The 21,716-nt window shown below is 42.4% G+C and overlaps 1 protein-coding gene across 1 annotated transcript in view; it reads left to right on the forward strand.

Annotated features, from left to right (window-relative positions):
• The window catches only part of LOC143277749 (mothers against decapentaplegic homolog 4-like), a 61,673-nt gene that overhangs the window by 2,985 nt on the left and 36,972 nt on the right, over positions 1-21,716 (forward strand). The window contains exons 2-4 of the mRNA XM_076582653.1: positions 576-750; positions 1,874-1,903; positions 13,938-14,078. Coding sequence (XP_076438768.1) covers positions 576-750; positions 1,874-1,903; positions 13,938-14,078 — 346 coding nt within the window. The remainder of the gene's footprint in view (positions 1-575; positions 751-1,873; positions 1,904-13,937; positions 14,079-21,716) is intronic.

A 21,716-nucleotide genomic window follows, 5' to 3' on the forward strand; every position in this document is an offset into this window, starting at 1 on the left:
GAGGTGGTGGGATGACTGCCACTTTTTTTTTTTTAGGTCTCTTTTTCTGGATCAGAGGTTAGAGTAGGAAGAACTATGAAAGACTGAACAGAGGGTAAAGTATAACTGTTTTCAAACATTCCTGTAACAGGATTAAGCATGATCAAATTGAATTGAGGGTGAAGTGTAAGTATTTCAAACATTCCTGTAACGGGATTAAGCATAGTCATTTTAACAAAAACATAATCAAAGGTAGATACCAACTGGACTTTTAATTAAATGTTCTATGATTTGATGAAGTGATATGTGTGTGTGTGTGTGTTTGCATGTGTGTGTGTGTGGATTGGTTGGTGGTTGGAGAGGGGAAGGGTTAGAGAGAACTTGAAAGGGAGTCTGTATAGTGGGTTTGCAGGGATGGGGTGTTGTGGACAGACATCAGCAGGTCAGTATGCGGGTGGTAGGGTTGGAGACAAAGGAGGGGCTGGTGGGGGAAGAGGGGGGAGCGTCAAACATTCTGTCACTTTGCTACGAATGGACAGGTGAGCTTGTTGGACTGCAAATGACCTGGACATCTCTCTCTCTCTCTCTCTCCACAGGTGGCAGGGCGCAAAGGCTTCCCACACGTCATCTATTCCCGCATCTGGCGATGGCCCGACCTGCACAAGAACGAACTGAAACATGTCAAGTACTGTCAGTATGCCTTTGACCTCAAGGCGGACAGTGTGTGTGTCAATCCCTATCATTATGAACGGGTGGTGTCGCCTGGCATTGGTATGTTCGGCACTGTGTGTGTGTGTGTGTCTGTGTGTGTGTGTCCATGTTCTTTTGTTGTTTCTGGTCATCTTTGTGTTGTGTGTGTGTGTGTGTGTGTGTGCGCGCGCATGCTAGTTTTAGCTTTTTGTGTGAAAGCTTGTTTGTGTGTGCTTGTGGTCAGTGTGTAGGTGTGTGGGTGTGGCTGAGTGAATGAATGCGTATCTGTATGTTGTTTCGTTTCCTTTGTTAGATCTCTTTTTTTTTCTTTTCTGTCTCTTCCTTATTCTTTCTGTTTTATGCCAAGAACTTAATTTCTTTCCCTTTCCCCCCTATTTTTGGTTCTTCTTAGCATTGTCATAGAAGTAAAAGTTTCTCAATTTCTGTGTGTTTGATTTCCCTTAGTTTTATTTGTTAGTTTTCAAATGGAAGATGCTTATTATCTTGCAAATTTATTTCTGTTTTTGTTTTCACGCTTCAGGATTTTATTTTCTGGCATTGTTTGTTTGTTTGTTTTCACACTTACGATTTGAATTTGTATTTGAATTTGTATTTCTTTGTATCACAGCAGATTTCTTTGTGTGAAGTTCGTGCTGCTCTCCCCAGGGAGAGCGTGTCGCTACACTATAGCGCCACCCATTTAAAAAAAAAAATGTCCTGGATGCAATTTTATTTGTTTTTCTTATCAAAGTGGATTTTCCTTCAGAATTTTGCCAGGAACAACCCTTTTGTTGCTGTGGGTTCTTTTGTATGCGCTAAGTGCATGCTGCACACGGGACTTCGGTTTATCATCTCTTCTGAATGGCTAGCATCCAGACAACCACTCATGATTCAGTGGAGGGGGAGAGATTATCGGCGGCTGAGCCGTGATTAGAACCAAGGCGCTCAGATTCTCTTGCTTCCTAGGTGGACACGTTACCTCAAGGCCATCACTCCACTGTTTGTTGTTGGATTTTTGGTTTGTTTTCACAATTCAGGTGTGTGTTTTCTTGCTTTGTTTATTTTGTTTTCACACTTTATATTTGTATTCTTTTTTTTGTTTTTTTGGTGGGTTTTTTTTTTGCGTTTATTACTCTGTTTTCATCAAAGGTTTTGTCCATTTTGTCATTTTTGAAAAAAAAAAATCTTTTTTATATGTGGGCAGATTTATCTGGACTGACTCTACAGCATGCAGGTAAGCAATGTGTGTCAGTGAGTGGAGGCTTAGAACTGTATGACAGGACATAGGTTGTAGACTGACAGGACTGCATAGTGGGTCTGGAGCTTGAACTAGTTGAAGATACGAAGTGAAAACCTGAAGGATCTTCACTCGTACGGCGGCGTTTTCTCGTGTCGCTGTCAAGGGCCCGTCTTTATAAGTGCGATTTTGTGAAAAATATTTTTAGGTGGCACAATATTGTGGTGTTGTTTTTTTTTTTGTTGGCAAAAGTTTTGTGTGTGGGTGGGTGTCGTTTCCTCACCTCCCACCCCTACCCCCACCCCCCGCCCCCCCAATCCCGTCCCCCACCTGTTGTTTTCTTTTCCCCCCACATGATCTCTGTTGGTGTGATGAAGTAATCATTGGAATCCTGTTCATCTCATTCTGGCATCAGCGTGCATGAATGGGCAGTGCCGGAGCATCTGGGCTGGGGACAGACAGGTTTACTGGAGTTGGTTTGATGGTTGTCTCATAGAAAATGTTGATGACTTCTGGGTTTTTTCTTTTTTTGTTTTTTTCTTTTTTCTCCTTCGCCCTCTCCTCTCTGTTCCTTCTCTTCCTTCTCGTCCTCCTCCCTTTTAACCCCCTTATGATGTCATCAGCTGCTAGAAGGATGTGTGTGCCTCTTGTCAAGGAGAGGAAGGTTTAGGGTTAACAGTCTGCTATACCGGTAGTGTGAAAGAAATTAAAGTGTGATGCAGATGAATGATTTCAGAAAACCATTTTTTTTTGTTGTTGTTCATGGCAAGCAGGTTTACATGTGGATGTATGGTGTTTTGTATATATGTTGAGCAGGAAAACATAGGCTTTGGAAGGTTGGGAAGTAAGAACTGGTTGGGTGCAGATTGTAAAAGAATAACAGTACATCTGCTTTATATGTGTAACAGGAAAGCATAAGTTTGGGTAGGTGGGGAAGGTGTTTGAAGTCACATTTTGGTCAGAGGGATGGTCAGTTTTGAGAAAAAGACTGCAGCAAAAAAGTAGTGACGGTTCTCCCAGTTCAGCATGCATTGCACCAGCAACGAGAAGAAGAAGAAGAAGAAGAAACGAGTGACAGAAAGTCTAGAACACCTGCAACCAAGCTGATCGGAGCCTGAACCCAGCGACATGAAGAAGAGCCACATCAGGTGTGGCCATATCTCCACCTCAGGTGTTGGCTCCTGGACTTGTGATCATGTCATCGCAGACAAAACGGAAAGATTCAGCGAAAAAGCAGCTCCTGGCAGCAGAGAAATTAAAAGTTTTGATTTGTTTGGGGGAGGGGGGATTGGAGGGGGGGGCCGGGGGGGGGGGTTCTTTTATGTGCTGTAGAATGTTTTCTTTTTTGTGTGTTTTGTTGTTTGTTTTGTTCGCAACCGCAGTACATGTGCTCTGCAACCAGAATAATTGTCCATTTCTGTTTGTTAACCGTACAGACTTCGTATTACACTGTGGGGAAGCATTTTGATCGCTGTCTGTGAAATGTGGATTGGAGTCTTGAAAGAAAACTAAGCTGTAGCCAGACAGACGTTTTCAGTAGCATCGGGTGAGATGTTTTTCAGATTGGGTGGAACGTGCTTCAGGTTTTACTTGTGAAGTGGCTGTGTTTGTGCAAGTGTGTGTGCTTGTGTATGTGGGCACAAATGCACGTGTATACATATGTGGAAAAAAGGACCAAATAGCAGATGCAAATTTTTTTTTTTTATATATTGTTCACAAGGTCCTTCATCATTCAAAATCTTTGGATTGTGAAATACTTTTTCTATATTAATTTGTTGATATGTTTTTGTACTTATAATTCCTTCTTTTTTTTTTCTTTTTTCTTTGTTGTTAAGTGTCAGATAAGCAAAGGAGCTGGTTTTCCTTTTCTCACTTACAGCTTCTCTCAGTACAACAGGAATGAATTGTTTGGACAGTTGGTTATTGTTGTGATCGTCTGTTGGATTCCTGTACTCTGTATCTTGAAATCCTGTTCACAGATCCGTTCTTCATGGGAAGCCGCGAAAGAGGGAATTAGCCTTGATAACTATGGATGTCGGGTTGTGTAGGAATAGAAGTTTAGGATTTATTCAGGGAGGGTTTAGATGCGGCCTTGAGACGACCCCTGCATTTGGCTTGGCAGTAATGGCAGATTGACATACTGTCACTGTCATGGCTATGGCTCAGAAATGCAAGAGAAGAGGTCGTTGATAACTATGGATGTTGGGTTGTGTAGGAATAGAAGTTTAGGATTTATTTAGGGAGGGATTAGATGCGGCCTTGAGACGACCCCTGCATTTGGCATGGCAGTAATGGCAGATTGACATACTGTCACTGTCATGGCTATGGCTCAGAAATGCAGGAGAAGAGGTTAGGTGTGGATCTACATATGTACAGTCTGTTAGGGGGAAATGTGTCCTGAAGAAATGACTTGTGTTGTATTGCTTTTCTTCTTTGTACTTGACTCAACAGTGCTGCTCTTTCTGTCGTCTCCTGACGTCCCGTTTTATGTTTTTTTGTACAATGCTTAAAAGGATACATCTTGAAGTCTTCATTTGTTTGTTATTTTAAATACGTTTTCCACTTAAAGTGAGGTTTGTTAATGTTATTACTTTTTTTTCTTTTTTTTTTTATGAGTGGATTGGAAAGTGAGTGGTTGGAAAGTGGGAGGTCAAAAGTTCGGGTCTTCCCTTCGTTAGGCGAAGTAGTGTGTCCAGACTCTCCTAAATGTTACCACGTTGGGGGGAATCAACCGCAGCTCTCTGTGACAACACTGGATGTTTGACACAAACTGACCATTGGTGTGGAAGTGACGGGCGCAATAGCCGAGTGGTTAAAGCGTTGGACTATCAATCTGAGGGTCCCGGGTTCGAATCACGGTGACGGCGCCTGGTGGGTGAAGAGTGGAGATTTTTACGATCTCCCAGGTCGACATATGTGCAGACCTGCTAGTGCCTGAACCCCTTTCGTGTGTATATGCAAACAGAAGATCAAATACGCACGTTAAAGATCCTGTAATCCATGTCAGCGTTCGGTGGGTTATGGAAACAAGAACATACCCAGCATGCACACCCCCAAAAACGGAGTATGGCTGCCTACATGGCGGGGTAAAAACGGTCATACACGTAAAAGCCCACTCGTGTGCATACGAGTGAACGTGAGAGTTGCAGCCCATGAACGAAGAAGAAGAAGAAGAAGAGGAGGTGTGGAAGCGAGCGAAAGGGGGACTGTGGAAAGAGAGGTCACTGTGAGAGCTAGCCGTTAACTGATGATGTATATATATGTGCAGCAAAGACTTTGTTTGTCTTCTGAAATGGTTCGATCCATAGTTTGATGAAACACTCCATTGTTACTGTGTTTTTCTCAGACATGGAACACATCACAGCAGGTGACTTTCAGTATGTGTTGTCATGTAGACTCGTGAAATTATTCTGAGCATGGTGTTTTAAAAGAAAGAAAAAAAGAAAAATGTATCAGTTTAAGGCGACCAATGTGTAAGCCTCTTTTCTAACTCCAAATGCTAGAATACTTCAGTTTAGTTCCTTATTTTGCAATTAAAAGAAATCACCTCCTCATAATATGACAGAACATGTATGGGTTGTTCTAAAAATATTGTCTAGAAATGTAGAACATCTGCAGAACAAATCCAGTATTATTTGAATATTACAACAGGGTCTTCATAACCTTCTCCAAATATTTATTTCACAAAGATGACGACAAAACCTTCTGGTCTTCCCCTAAATGTGGAGTGATGGCCTAGAGACAACGCGTCCACCTAGGAAGTGAGAGAATCTGAGGGTGGATGCCGTTCTATACTATTGAAATACAGAAAATATATCTCAAGATTTGGTGGCCTTTCTAGAGTCAGTCTAGTTGCCCTGCTTTCATGGTGATCTCCCGTTTCTGCTCCCTCCCCCTCCCCCTCGCCCATACCACCGGCTTCCATGTCTGTGGCAAGTTTGTGTAAAATGTCTCTGTGTTTGCAGAATCTTGGGATCCATGTTACGCAATTGTAGTGGCAGTTTCTGCTCTATGAGAGAATGCTTCTTTCTGTGTTTTTCTTCATTTAAAAAAAATTTTTTTTTACATATACAACAAGATCCAACAGTCTAACGACAGCCTTGCTAATGAAATGAAGTGTAAATTCTTGTGACATTTAAGTGACAAAACTCTTCCTGTTTCTTGCCTATATTCAGCAAATGTGGTAAATAAATAACCGAGACGTCCATTCTGATATTATTTACAGTGGAGGATGTAAGTTGGGTTTTAAGTCTTTAGACAGGGAAAAAAAAAACAAACTTTCTGAAGGCTGTTTTTGGTACCTAATGCCTTATGGATGTACCCACCGTAGAGAAAAGAAAATTAATTAAAAATGTTTTGATTTTGAAATTTTTCTTTGATTTGTTTCTGTTTCCAATAGCTCTTATTAACTTGTAGTTTTATTTGCTTTTTTCTGCTTACAATAGTTCTGAACTTTATTTGATGTTATAATTTGAAAAGAAAGAAGTAGTTCTGGACTCTTATTTTATTTTATTTTGTTTTGTCTTATTTTATTTTCATATTTAAAAAGAAAGAAGTTATGACACATGTTCTGGTTGAACTTGAAGCCTTGGCGACAGTTGGTGTTGTGGAGATGCATTTAAATTTTTTTTTTTTTTTTCCTGGGGGTATGGATATTTTTTAGTGGTGGTGTTGCACGTGCAGATGACTGGACATCGCTGTCCTGGAAAAAGCTGACCAACTTGTCCTATGCTGGTACTGGCTGTCCTTTTTGACCCCCCCCACCCCCCTTTGTTTCGTGGCTAAAGACAAAAGACATGCTGCTTTGTTCCTTTGTTGTTGTTTTTTTTTCTTTTCTTTTTTTTTTTTCTTTTTTTTTTCTTCCCTACTTGTCCCTCTGGGCTGGTGCTGCATGCTGTCCTGTTTGACCTAGTTGTCCAGTGGTGGTGAATGTCCTATTTGGCCTAGTTGTTTCGTGGTGGTGAATGTCCTGTTTGGCCTAGTTGTTTCGTGGTGGTGAATGTCCTGTTTGGCGCAAAGAATGTTTGACCCAGTTGTTCTGTGGTGGTGGATGTCCTATTTGGCCCAGTTGTTCTGTGGTGATGAGTGTCCTGTTTGACCCAGTTCTTTGGTGGTGAATGTCCTGTTTGACCCAGTTCTTTGGTGGTGAATGTCCTATTTGACCCAGTTGTCCTGTGATGGTGAATGTGTCGAGCTACTTGTAGCTGTGTGGTTTGTAAGTGTCGTGATCATCTTCCCTACCTTGTGTTGGTTCTAAAATGTGCAGTGGTCATATTGTATATATATGTAGAGATATGTCTGTATTGTTTATGAATATTTGCTTTTTTTTTTGTTTTTTTTTGTATGAGATTTTCAGGTTCAACTTTTGAAAAAACAAAACAAAACAAAAAACAAACAAACAAATAATACATAAATGGAACAAACTCCATCTGAACTTTTTTTTGTTACGTGCCAATTTTTTTATTTATTTTTTTAATATATTTATTTATTTATTTATTCTTTGCATTAGTATTATTATTATTTGTGCAGTGGGCAGGCGGGCCTTCAACAAGCATTTCTGTTTAGTTTTCTGGACTGTGTGGTCCATCCAAGCATCTGATCAGCTGATCCTGGTCTGGCAGACATTCTGTTGTGCTGCAACAATAGTTTGAATGAACATGGTTCAAGTGAAAGGCTATGTTTGAGGGGGAAAAAAAAAGAAAAAAGAAAAGAAAAAAGAAAAAAAAGGGGGTGGGGAACACAGATGAAATGGCCCTGTTCAGTTTGTGGGTCCAGGGTTGGTACTCCATTTTCAGTTATGTGAAATGCGTAGGTACGTATATGTCTGGTTCACCTTGCAGTGGTTGTGGTTGGGCTGTAAAGGGGTTTTGAAGAATGAAAATCTGAATGGGAAGAACTGTGATTAACGGGGTCTGAAGTTTGGGAAGAAGGTGGGCTCTTTAGTCATGAATGGATCATGATCAGTGAGTCTGAATAATGGGAAGAAGGTGGTCTCTTTAGTTATGAATGGTTTATGGTTAGTCTGAAGGATAGGAAGAAAGTGGTCTCTTTTAATAATGAATGGACTATGATTAAGGTGTCTGAATAATGGGAAGAAGGCGGTCTCTTTAGTAATGAGTGGACTATGATTAAGGAGTCTGAATAATGGGAAGAAGGCGGTCTCTTTAGTAATGAGTGGACTATGGTAAATGAGTCTGAATAATGGGAAGAAGGCGGTCTCTTTAGTAATGAGTGGACTATGATTAAGGAGTCTGAATAATGGGAAGAAGGCGGTCTCTTTAGTAATGAATGGACTATGATTAAGGAGTCTGAATAATGGGAAGAAGGCGGTCTCTTTAGTAATGAGTGGACTATGATTAAGGAGTCTGAATAATGGGAAGAAGGCGGTCTCTTTAGTAATGAGTGGACTATGGTAAATGAGTCTGAATAATGGGAAGAAGGCGGTCTCTTTAGTAATGAGTGGACTATGATTAAGGAGTCTGAATAATGGGAAGAAGGTGGTCTCTTTAGTAATGAGTGGACTATGATTAAGGAGTCTGAATAATGGGAAGAAGGCGGTCTCTTTAGTAATGAGTGGACTATGATTAAGGAGTCTGAATAATGGGAAGAAGGCAGTCTCTTTAGTAATGAGTGGACTATGGTAAATGAGTCTGAATAATGGGAAGAAGGCGGTCTCTTTAGTAATGAGTGGACTATGATTAAGGAGTCTGAATAATGGGAAGAAGGCGGTCTCTTTAGTAATGAGTGGACTATGATTAAGGAGTCTGAATAATGGGAAGAAGGCGGCCTCTTTAGTAATGAGTGGACTATGGTAAATGAGTCTGAATAATGGGAAGAAGGCGGTCTCTTTGCCCTGTGGCAGGCAGTTAACTGTGTGGAGGTAAGTTGTAGCTTGAAAGAAGGCAGGCCATGGCTCGTGTATGTGTGTGTGTGTGTGGTTGATGGTGTGGGTGAAGGGGGTTGTTCTGGCTGTACTCTTGTCGTTTTACCTTGCAGCAAGCTGGGCAGGCTTCTTGGAATTCCACACCTGTTTTTTTTTTGGTTTTTTTTTTTTCAGGGTTTCTCTCTCTGTGTCTCTCTTGTGTGTGTGGTTTTGTCTTTTGTCTGTCTCTTTCGCCCTGTCTTTGTGTGTGTGTCTGTCTCTGTGTCTCTCTTTCTCTTTGTATCTGTCTGTCTGTCTGTCTGTCTGTCTTTTTCAGTGACACTCTTGCTGTTTTCTTTGTTTTGTTTTTTGTTCACTGCCTGCCTTGTTTTCTCTCTCTCTCTCTCTGTCTCTCTCCTGCCCCCCTCTCTCTCTTTCCCCCTGTCTCTTTTGCCCTGTCTTTGTCTGTGTCTGTCTCTGTGTCTCTCTTTTTCTTTCTCTTTTTGTCTGTCTGTCAGTCTTTTTCAGCGACACTCTTGCTGGTTTTTGTTGTTGTTTTTGTTGTTTGTTGTTGTTCGCTGTCTGCCTCGTTCTCTCTGTCTCTGTCTCTGTCTCTCTCTGTCTCTCTCTCTCTCTCTCTCCTGCCCCCCACCCCCCACCCCTCTCTCTTTCCCCCTGTCTCTTTGACTCTCTTGCTGTCTCTTGTTTGCTGTTTTCTCTCTCCCCCTCTCTCTTCCTGTTCCCCCTCCCCCCCCCACACATCCCCCCTCTCTCTCTCTTTGCCCCTCTGTCTTCTCTCCCCCCCCCCCCCCCCCCCCCCCCCCCCCCCCCCCCCAAACTGTTATGAAAGCCTGGGGATATATTTGTCAAATTGGTTGTGCGACCATTCCATCAGATCTCCTGTTGCGGACGTTTCATGGAGGGTAGGTACATGATTTACCCTGGAAAATTGAAGGGCTTGCTGTCGGCAGGAAGGTGTGATTTACAGTCTGGTGGTAAAGTCCACTGCTACCAGCTGGGTACAAAACTGTGTGAGGTGAAGGAGGTGGCCGTTCTGGTGACAGGGGGGTGTCAGGCTAGTGGGTGGAGGGGTGTGGTGGGTGCGTGCATGGGTGTGGGGACTTGGCTGAGATTAGCCAGTGGTGTGTGTGTGTCTGTGCATGAGCGCCGTGTGTGTGTGTATGTGTGTGTGTGAGAGAGAGAGAGTGAGTGAGTGAGAGATAGATAGATCCCATATTTCAGCCTCTGGTAAAACTGGGGGTGGGTTTACGACCTACTGACAGTTCAAAAAGCATCTCTCAGTGATTGAGTGCCCTTAAAAAAAACAACAACACATGGATTTATAAAAGAAAGAAGTGGCGCCCCATACTCCTCACCCCCCCACCCCCACCCCCTCCACACACACACACAAACACCCTCCCCCACCCCACCTCACGCCCCACTCTTCTGCCTCTTGGCTTCCACCCCACTGTAGACACACATTCTTCAGTGTTACAGTCCTTTGATCCACCCTCTTGGCTTCCACCCCACTTTAGACACAGACTCTTCAGTGATAAAGTCCTTTGATCCACCCTCTTGGCTTCCACCCCACTTTAGACACAGACTCTTCAGTGTTAAAGTCCTTTGATCTACCCTCTTTACTTCCACCCCACTGTAGAAACACATTCTTCAGTGTTACAGTCCTTTGATCCACCCTCTTGGCTTCCACCCCAGTGTGGACACAGACTCTTCAGTGATAAAGTCCTTTGATCCACCCTCTTGGCTTCCACCCCAGTGTAGACACACATTCTTCAGTGATAAAGTCCTTTGATCCACCCTTTTGGCTTCCACCCCACTGTAGACACAGACTCTTCAGTGATAAAGTCCTTTGATCTACCCTTTTGGCTTCCACCCGACTTTAAACACACATACTTCAGTGATACAGTCCTTTGATCCACCCTCTTGGCTTCCACCCCACTGTAGACACAGACTCTTCAGTGATAAAGTCCTTTGATCCACCCTCTTGGCTTCCACCCCACTGTAGACACACATTCTTCAGTGATACAGTCCTTTGATCCACCCTCTTGGCTTCCACCCCACTGTAGACACACACTCTTCAGTGATACAGTCCTTTGATCCACCCTGTTGGCTTCCACCCCACTGTAGACACACATTCTTCAGTGATACAGTCCTTTGATCCACCCTCTTGGCTTCCACCCCACTGTAGACACAGACTCGTCAGTGGTAAAGTCCTTTGATCCACCCTTTTGGCTTCCACCCCACTTTAGACACAGACTCTTCAGTGATAAAGTCCTTTGATCCACCCTCTTGGCTTCCACCCCAGTGTAGACACAGACTCTTCAGTGATAAAGTCCTTTGATCCACCCTTTTGGCTTCCACCCGACTTTACACACACATACTTCAGTGATACAGTCCTTTGATCCACCCTCTTGGCTTCCACCCCAGTGTAGACACACATTCTTCAGTGATACAGTCCTTTGATCCACCTTCTTGGCTTCCACCCCACTGTAGACACACATTCTTCAGTGATACAGTCCTTTGATCCACCCTCTTGGCTTCCACCCCAGTGTAGACACAGATTCTTCAGTGATAAAGTCCTTTGATCCACCCTCTTTGCTTCCACCCCACTGTAGACACACATTCTTCAGTGATACAGTCCTTTGATCCACCCTCTTTGCTTCCACCCCAGTGTAGACACAGATTCTTCAGTGATGCAGTCCTTTGATCCACCCTCTTGGCTTCCACCCCACTTTACACACATATTCTTCAGTGTTAAAGTCCTTTGATCCACCCTCTTGGCTTCCACCCCACTTTAGACACACATTCTTCAGTGATACAGTCCTTTGATCCACCCTTTTGGCTTCCACCCCACTGTAGACACACATTCTTCAGTGTTACAGTCCTTTGATCTACTTTGGTGGTTTTACACGTTCATTGATACATGTTCATACGCTTGTGCACACTCTCTCTCTCTCTCACACACACACACAGTCATGTATGTGCACACACGGACACACACTCATGTACTGATGTAGACTCACATACTCAGTTGCACACACGTGTGTGCATGCACTTACACACACACACACACACACACACACACACACACACACACACACTGGAACACTTTTCACATCAAAACTTTTTACAAAAAAGCAGGGAAAAGCAAGTGAAAATTCCTCCCCCCACCCCCCCCACCCCACTCCGCTCCCACCCCCCTGGGCCCCCCACACTCCCCCTCCTCTGTTTCTTCCTGCAGTGTCTCTGATGGCTTCGGTATGGAGAAGAGAGTTAACACACCCTCCTGAGCACAGAGGTTATCTGCTGCACCTGTTGAACTGATGGATTAATAAAAAAAAAGCAAACCAGGTTTGAAGCAGCACTAACTGCTTAAGTCTTTGTGTTTGTTGCCTCGGTGTTCATGTGTAACAAACAAGGCGTGATCCCTGGTTTGATTTGGCAACTCTTTCATTGCTCGGATTCTGTGATTTCAGTGCTGTGATTGTTAGATTGTTTGATGATTTAACTCTTGTGATTCATTGGTTGGGACATGGAACTGTTTTTCTTGCAACACAAGGCTTACAGTCAGCTGTGCGACCTAATTATATTTGTGTTGAAACACTGAGCTCTGTATTTTTTTTTTTTGCTCATGAAGCATGCAGCTAACTCTGTAACTGAGCTGACCCGATCTAACTCTGGCTCTGTAACTTGTCAGCTGCAAGTTGAACTCTGTGACTGTGGAACTCTTATAACCAACCGTCTCTGTCTCAGTCAACTCTGTTGTGGTAGCCTACAATTACATATATGCGACTGTTGAATTGTTTTAACCATCTCAGTCACTCTTTTGAGGTAGCCCTCCAGTTACATCATTCTGCGGCTAACTTTCTCAAGCCTGTGCCTGTGACTAATACCAGTGCTCTCCAACCTGACTCTGAAACTGTTAACTCCTATCATGATTAACTCTGATGAGTGTATCTGGTTGTCCGTCTTTCTGTCACTAACTCAGTCTCCCTGCTGACTAACTGGAAGTTGTGGACTAGCTCATGACTTTGCTCTGTCACTAGTGGTTCTTTTTCTCTCTCCCGATTTGCCTCATTCACTCAATCACGTATGAACTAACTTGCACCTCACCTGAAGCGCCCGAGGCATACCTATGGAAACCAAAGCCAGACCGATCAACACAGTCTTCGTTCCCACCCTGACCTGTCAGTGCCCGGCCTGGACTCCAAACAGAACCCTTGAACATGAAACTTACATGTGAGATGAGATGTCTCCAGTGAGCAGCTTGCAGAACCAGAAGAGACGGAGTCATAAACGACGACATCAGAAAAATGGTCGGTGCCTGCACCTATCAGCCAGGACGACCACTGCCGCATGAAGTGGTTTGGTTACCTGACAAGAATGCCAGTCAACCAGCCAGCCCTGAGAACCCACAATGCCAAGTAATCTGGCTTCAGAGGAGGGCAACGCCGGAGGTGTATTGGTGGATTTTCAGACCCATTCCATGCCCATAGAATGACAGTATTCCAGGCCTGTCGTCTTGTCGCAGATGGCAGGTTTCATCTTCCCGCAACACCTTCCCTGTAGACGCAGATGGACAGGGAAAAAAACCATTTATACAGCCCGTTGTTTTCCTTTGTGTAACTAACTCCGTCATACTGTCAGCTAACCCTGAAAGTGCTAACCCTGAGACTTGGTTGAAACTGCAACTTTCTCACTTCAACTCATTCTCTTGATAAGCAGATCTTCACTACTGTTGACTCACTCCAGAGCTGACTCTTGTTGTAACCAGTTGTGAACTAACTCTTGTCACACTGTCAGATAACCTGTACACCTGTTGACTAACTCTGCTGCTGACTCCGTTTTTTTTTTTTTTTTTTTTTTTTCCCGGTCGTGCTTCCCTCTGTACCCAAAGTCAGGTGAGACTTAACTGTGTGAAGTGAACGTGTGCCTCTACGTCTACCTGCTGACCCTGTAACCACCTGCTGTCTCTCTCCAATCCAAAAAATCCACACAAAAGCATGGTCCGCTTGTCTGTCTTGCCTCGCTGTCCTGGAAACAACCCCCACCCCCACACCCCCCCCAAGCCTCCTCCCCGCCCCCCCCCTTTCACCTTCACACGGTGCGCCACGACCCTGATGCCCCCCATGTTATGACCTTGACCTCCAGGTCCCCCAGGTCGGCTGGTGAAGGACGAGTACGGCAGCGGGGTGGTGAGTGCGGGGGTGGGGATGAGCCAGATGGAGGCGGGACCGGCACAGACTGTGCAGCACCCGCCGCAGGACGCAGGCTACCCACGCCTCTTGTCAGGTAAGACGCTGCCGGCCGGCGCCGTGTGCTCACGCTGTCCCGGCGCAGCCTGACCACGAGAGGGGTGAGGGGGGTGGGGTGTGGGGGGTTGGGAGGAGTAGGGGGAGGGATGGTGTCATGGCCTGGCCCAGCGTTCTGTGCCGTCAGTGAACGGTTAGTCTTGTATATACCACAGGACACGCGTTCTGTGATCGGTCAGTTTATACTGTAGGACGAACCTTCTGTGATTGGTCAGTTTATGCTGTAGGAGGTACCTTCTGTGATGGGTCAGTTTATACTGTAGGACATACCTTTTGTGGAGGTACCTTCTGTGATCAGTTTATACTGTAGGATGTATCTAATGTTCTGTGATTGGTCAGTTTATACTGTAGGAGGAACCTTTTGTGAATGGTCAGTTTATACTGTAGAACATACCTTCTGTGATTGGTCAGTTTATACTGAAGGACGTACCTTCTGTGATTGGTCAGTTTATACTGTAGGACGTACCTTCTGTGATTGGTCAGTTTATACTGAAGGACGTAGCCTTCTGTGACGTCAGTGATTGGTCAGTTTATACTGTAGGACATAGCTTTCTGTTATATCAGTGATTGGTCAATTTATACTGAGGGACGTAGCTTTCTGTAATGTCAGTGATTGGTCAGTTTATTCTGTAAAGCATTACCTTCTGTACTGTCAGTGATTGGTCAGTTTATACGGAAGGACATAACCTTCTGTGACGCCAGTGATCAGTCAGTTTATACAGCAGGACAGCTTTCTGTGACGTCAGTAATTGGTCAGTTTGCACTGCAGGACATAGCATTATGTGACGTCAGTGATTGGTCAGTTTATACGGAAGGACATAACCTTCTGTGACGCCAGTGATCAGTCAGTTTATACAGCAGGACAGCTTTCTGTGACGTCAGTAATTGGTCAGTTTGCACTGCAGGACATAGCATTCTGTGACGTCAGTGATCGGTCAGTTTATACGGAAGGACATAACCTTCTGTGACGCCAGTGATCAGTCAGTTTATACAGCAGGACAGCTTTCTGTGACGTCAGTAATTGGTCAGTTTGCACTGCAGGACATAGCATTCTGTGACGTCAGTGATCGGTCAGTTTATACGGAAGGACGCAGCATTCTGTGGAGTCATTGATCAGTCAGTGTATACAATAGGACGTATGCGCATTTGTTTCTCTGTGCAAAGGTGAGGTTTTTCATGGGCTACCCAGCTTTGTGTGTGTGTGATAAAGTTTTAGTGGGAAGTTTTTGTCTGTTACCCAGTATAGTTTTAGATGGGGTACCCAGTTCTCCGTGTGATACTCAAATTCTTGGGCAGCTTCTGGTTCGTACCTCTGTACAGAGTGTAAGTTTTTGATGGGCTCTTCAGCTTTCTTTGCAATAAACAATACAAGTTTTGTGGAAGCTTCTGGATTTGTACCTTTGTACAGAGGGTGGGTTTTTAATGGGCTGTCCATTTTACCTGGTGATAATCATAAGTCAGGTTTTGTGGAATCTTCTGGATTTGTACCTTTGTACAGAGGGTGGGTTTTGTAATGGGCTGTCCATTTTACCTGGTGATAATCATGAGTCAAGTTTTGTGGAAGCTTTTGGATTTGTACCTTTGTGTACAGAGGGTGGGTTTTTAATGGGCTGTCCATTTTACCTGGTGATAATCATGAGTCAAGTTTTGTGGAAGCTTTTGGATTTGTACCTTTGTGTACAGAGGGTGGGTTTTTAATGGGCTGTCCATTTTACCAGGTGATAATCATGAGTCAGGTTTTGTGGAATCTTTTGGATTTGTACCTTTGTACAGAGGGTGGGTTTTTAATGGGCTGTCCATTTTACCAGGTGATAATCATGAGTCAAGTTTTGTGGAAGCTTTTGGATTTGTACCTTTGTACAGAGGGTGGGTTTTTATTATTTTAATGGGCTGTCCATTTTACCTGGTGATAATCATGAGTCAAGTTTTGTGGAAGCTTTTGGATTTGTACCTTTGTACAGAGGGTGGGTTTTTAATGGGCTGTCCATTTTACCTGGTGATAATCATGAGTCAAGTTTTGTGGAAGCTTTTGGATTTGTACCTTTGTACAGAGGGTGGGTTTTTAATGGGCTGTCCATTTTTTCCCGGTGATAAACAATTGTAAGTCAAGTTTATTGGAAGAAGTCTGGATTTGTACTGCTGTAACTAGTGTAAGGAGGGTAAGTGTTAATGGACTGCCCGGGTCACCATGTGACAATCTACACGAGTTTCAAGGTTTTTACCTGTGTCATGGAGGGGTTGATGTTGTTAATGGACTGCCCAACTTTACTGTTGTAAACAGTTTATTTATCATGTGTATGTATCATGTTATATGGCAGTTTCTGCTTTTGTATCTCTGTATGCGAGGAAAGTTCAAAGTGTATCTTTTGAATGAAGTTGAGCATCGTTTAAAAGTGAAAGGTTTCTGGGTTTGTACCTCTGTACGGAGGGTGAGTTCGAGTTATCTTTGAAAATGGATTGAAGTTATATGTGCTGTTTAATTAAGAATGCAGTGTTTCTGGACTTCACCCTCTGTATGGAGGTTAAGTTCAAGGTATCTTAGGAAATGGAATAAAGGTGTGTATTGTGTAAGAGTGAAAGGTTCCTGGATTTTGTACCTCTGTGCAGAGGAGTGAAGTTGTGAATGTACTGCCCGGTTTTCCATGTGATAAACAATTATATAACCAAGTCTTAATCAGGTTTTTGCATTTGTCTCAGTGCTAAGTGCAATTTCAAAGTGTCATTGAAGTTGAGTGTCTTTAGTTAAGAGCAAAAGTTTTGTTGTTGTTGATTATTTGACCCTCTGGGCAGTGGGTAACCACTTTTTGGAGTTATGGTTCTCATTCATGTGTGAAAGGTTTCAGGTTTTGATGCAGCGTTAAAAGATTGAAGCTGTGTGCCTCATTTACCTGCAAGATTTGCTGTGTTTATATAGTTTTTTTTAAATTTTATTGTAAGACGCTTCAGATATTTTATTTTATTTTTTTTTTTTTTACAAGTTTTTTTTTTTGTGTGTGTTTTGTTTTGTGACATGATATAGTTAGGGTAAGTGATAGCTTTACAACAGGCTCAGGTTGCCTGCAACTTTTTAAGTCTGGAACAGAGATACAGCTTGCACACACTCAGGTTGCTTGTATGTTTGAAAAAAAAAAAAAAAAAAAAAAAAAAAAAATTAAAAGTGCGAGACACGACTGGGTTGCAGGGTTTAAAAGTAAGTGTATTGATCGTCCACACTTTTATGGAGGACGACGGTAGAGCATTGCTGATGACAAAGCACACAAATCTGAACTGTTTTCCTGTTCTGTGGACGACAGTGACTGCAGGTGGGGAGGGAAAGCGAACTGTCATTCAAGGAACAGAGTCCCCACAAAACGTTTACGCACAGGCTGTTTCTGACGTGGTTTGTTGAAGATACATTGTTGTGAAAGTGGAGAGTGCAGCAGTGAGTGTGTGGAAAAGATTGGGGAAAATTAACTCTTTTGCTGCCATAGGTGACTTGAAGTCAACAAGACAGTGAGATTGTTAGGAAAAGATGGGGGAAAATTAACTCTTGCGCTGCCATAGGTTACTTTTAAGTCAACAAGACAGTTAGATTGTTTGGAAAAGATGGGGGAAAATTAACTCTTGTGCTGCCATAGGTGACTTTTAAGTCAACAAGACAGTTAGGTTGTTTGGAAAAGATAGGGGGAAATTAACTCTTGTGCTGCCATAGGTTACTTTTAAGTCAAGAAGACAGTGAGATTGTTTGGAAAAGATAGCGGAAAATTAACTCTTGTGCTGCCATTGGTTACTTTTAAGTCAACAAGACAGATTGTTTGGAAAAGATGGGGGAAAATTAACTCTTGCGCTGCCATAGGTTACTTTTAAGTCAACAAGACAGTTAGATTGTTTGGAAAAGATCGGGGAAAATTAACTCTTGTGCTGCCATAGGTTACTTTTAAGTCAACAAGACAGTGAGATTGTGTGGGAAAGACAGGGGAAAATTAACTCTTGTGCTGCCAGAGGTGACTTTACGTCAACAAGACAGTGAGATTGTGTGGAAAAAAAAAGGGGGGGGGGGAACTGTTATAGTAGAATTCTTCAGAGAGAGAAAGAGAAAGAGAGAGAGAGTGTTTTCATGTTGAGAATAATATGTAACTGTTATTGTAGAACTCTTCACACACACACACACACACACACACACACACACACACACACACAGAGTTTTCATGTTGAGAATAATATGTAACTGTTATAGTAGAATTCTTCACACACACACACACACACACACACACACACACACAGAGTGTGTGTTTTCATGTTGAGAATAAAATATAACTTATAGTAGAATTCTTCACAGAGAGAGAGAGAGTGTGTGTGTGTGTTTTCATGTTTAGAAAAGGTGATTGTATCAGAACCCTTCATAATGTTTGTGTTTTAATGTTGAGAATGATTATGTTATTGTAGTGTATCACAACCCTTTAAAGTGTTTGCGTTTTCATGTTGAGAACATGTAACTGTGGTAAACCCTTCAAAGTGTGTGTGTTTTTATGTGGAGAATATGTGATTGTATCACAACCCTTCAAAGTGTGTGTGTTTTCATGTTGAGGATATGTAATTGTATCGCAACCCTTCAAAGTGTGTGTGTTTTCATGTTGAGGATATGTAATTGTATCGCAACCCTTCAAAGTGTGTGTGTTTTCATGTTGAGGATATGTAATTGTGGTAGAACCAACCCTATGGAGTGTGTGTTTTCTTGTGGCGAAAATTGGTGGTTGTTGTAGAATGATTAAACATGTTGCATGTTTGTTGTTGTTGTTGTTTTTGTATTTGTGTGTGTGTTGAAAATATGTAGTTAACATGGTGTCATTAAAAGTGTGTGTGTATATTTAGGTTTGGTGTCCATCAGTAATGGCCTTTACCTATTGTTTCACAATGTCATGTGTGTGTTTTTTTTTTGTTTTTTCTCTCTCTCTCTCTTGTCCAGCTTTGTTGTTTACAAAGTATATGACGTTTTTTTTCCCCCCCGTGTTGATGTGAATAGTTTGTTGATGGATGTTTTAAATAGAATAAGGTTAAGCATGATTTCTTCTGTGGAATGAGTGAGGGGAGATCTGTCTCAACATGTTAGTGAGAGACTCTGTGTTGTTCGTTCGTTCTTTAGTTTAACGTCTATATTAGACGAGGGAAGGAAAAAAATCGAGTGGGGGGGGGGGAATTACTGTGTACGCATACGAGTGAGTGAAAGTGTGTGTGTGTGTGTGTTGACGATCTTCAGCAGTCCATTGCTAATGTATGACTTTTTCAACTCCTTGTTAAATAGTCCAGTTGGTTCGCTGTTATAGTTGTTAGTTTTTCATTAGAAATATGTTATATTGTTATGTTTTTTTTGTTTATTTTTTAAACAAAACTTAAATCAGACTCTTTCTCTGTGTGTGTGTGTGTGTGTGTGTGTGTGTGTGTGTGGACTTAGATACTGAGATATATCTATGAAACTTAGACTGTATGAATCGGTTCAGACAAGAAACAATATCAGGTTAGGATATATGGGAAACTGATGGTGAAGTGAGTTTACTGTCCTGAAGCGGACGCATCGATGAAAGCTGATATGGGCTAATCTTTACATGGTTATCATTACTTGACATTTGTGATGATGATGATGATGATGATGATATATATATTCATCAAAGAAAACTGGGGGGATGTGGACAAGGAGAGAATGGATCAGCAGGATTCGTAAGACGGGGCAAAGATAAAAGCTGCGAGTTTCAGTTTCAGTAGCTCAAGGAGGCGTCACTGCGTTCGGACAAATCCATATACGCTACACCACATCTGCCAAGCAGATGCCTGACCAGCAGCATAACCCAACGCGCTTAGTCAGGCCTTGAGAGAGAAAAAAAGGTGAATAAATGATAGATAAATGCATAAAAAAAACAACAACCCCCCCCCCCCCCCCCCACAAAAACAAAAACAAAACAAAACTACTACCACTACTACTAATATGTATGAGGCGCAAAAACTTGATTAAGTCAGCTATAAGCGTACATAAATAAGTAAATAAATAAATAAATAAATACATAAATAAATAGATAATTATAATATAAAAAAGGTAGTAATGATAATAATAATAAAAAAATGAGAGTGTTTTCTTAATAGTAATAAAAAATGAGAGTGTTTTCTTAACAATAATAAATGAGTGTTTTCTTACTGGGTAATGCAAGAGGCAAGGTATCATGCCCAGGAGAGTATCAGCTGTTGGAGAATGTTGTAAAGATTTGAAAAAAAAAAAAAAAAAAAAAAAGAAATCTATCTATCTATCTATCTATCTATCTATATATATATATATATATGATAGTCGTGTCCGACTATGACCATCAGAACAGTGCGTATGTGTAAGGGTAGCTGTTAGATACACATGTATGTTAAAATGTATGTATGTAGTGTGTGTGTGTGTGTGTGTGTGTAGTCACATTTTGGTGTGCGTAAGTAACATAGATGTAATGTTTTATGTTAACAAAAGCTGTTTTGTAAAGCACCTAGAGCAGATTTCTGGACAGTGTGCTATATAAGTATCCATTATTATTATTATTATTATTAACAGCAGAGGAGGCAATTGCTGTTCCGACTCTTTGGGCTAGAATTTGATTATAGTGGAGAGTGTCTTGCCCAAGTTACATCCCCACTCACTCGAAAATACCTGCATGATTAGTGTCCTATACTGCAACAGTTTCTCAACAACAAAAAAAGAAGCAAGAACTGGTTAGATGACAGTCATGTTGAACATGTTTACGTTACGTTTTGTTTGCTTGTTTGTTTGTTTCAGAACACTGTCATTGTATTGTTGGTGCTGACAAGTTGCGTCGTTGTTGTTTGTTGTTTACTTTTTGTACAAGTTTGTTGTTTGTTTCAGAACGCTTGCCATTTCATCGGTTAGTGCCAGTTTCAGTTTCAGTTTCAGTAGCTCAAGGAGGTGTCACTGCGTTCGGACAAATCCATATACGCTACACCACATCTGCCAAGCAGATGCCTGACCAGCAGCGTAACCCAACGCGCTTAAAAGTGCCAGCAAGTTGGTGTTTTACCATTTTTTTTAAATACAAGTTTGGAAAGTTGTAGGTTTGGGTGATGGTCCTCATGGTCTGCCGGGCAGGAAGGTGGGAAACGTTCAGGTTATGCCCGCTCCACCCCTGAAAACGGAGTATGGCTGCCTACATGGCAGGGTAAAAACGGTCATACACTTAAAAGCCCACTCGTGTGCATACGAGTGAACGTGGGAGTTGCAGCCCACGAACGCAGAAGAAGAAGAAGAATGCCCGCTCTACTCCACCCGAAAATGGAATATGACTGCCTACATGAGGAGGGGGGTTAAAAATGATCATGAATACATGTAAAAGCCCATATGTGAATGTTTTGAGTCGCAGCCGAAAAACGAAGAAGAAGAAGAGGAGGAAGATGACCACTCTGCATCAGTGGTGTGAAGGTTTCATGGGTGGAGGGAGGGAGAGTGTGTTGTTGTTTTTTCCCCGGACTTTCTTGGGTCGACCACCGTTTTATTTTGTATATGAATTCATTATAACAACTCAGAGTAGATGGAAAAGAAAGGGGAAAAACAAAGAAAGAAAAAAAATGAATACAGTGTACATTAACAATAACATCGTCA

The sequence above is a fragment of the Babylonia areolata genome, chromosome 35 (genome assembly GCF_041734735.1).
Source record: "Babylonia areolata isolate BAREFJ2019XMU chromosome 35, ASM4173473v1, whole genome shotgun sequence".
Lineage (NCBI taxonomy): Eukaryota > Metazoa > Mollusca > Gastropoda > Neogastropoda > Buccinidae > Babylonia > Babylonia areolata.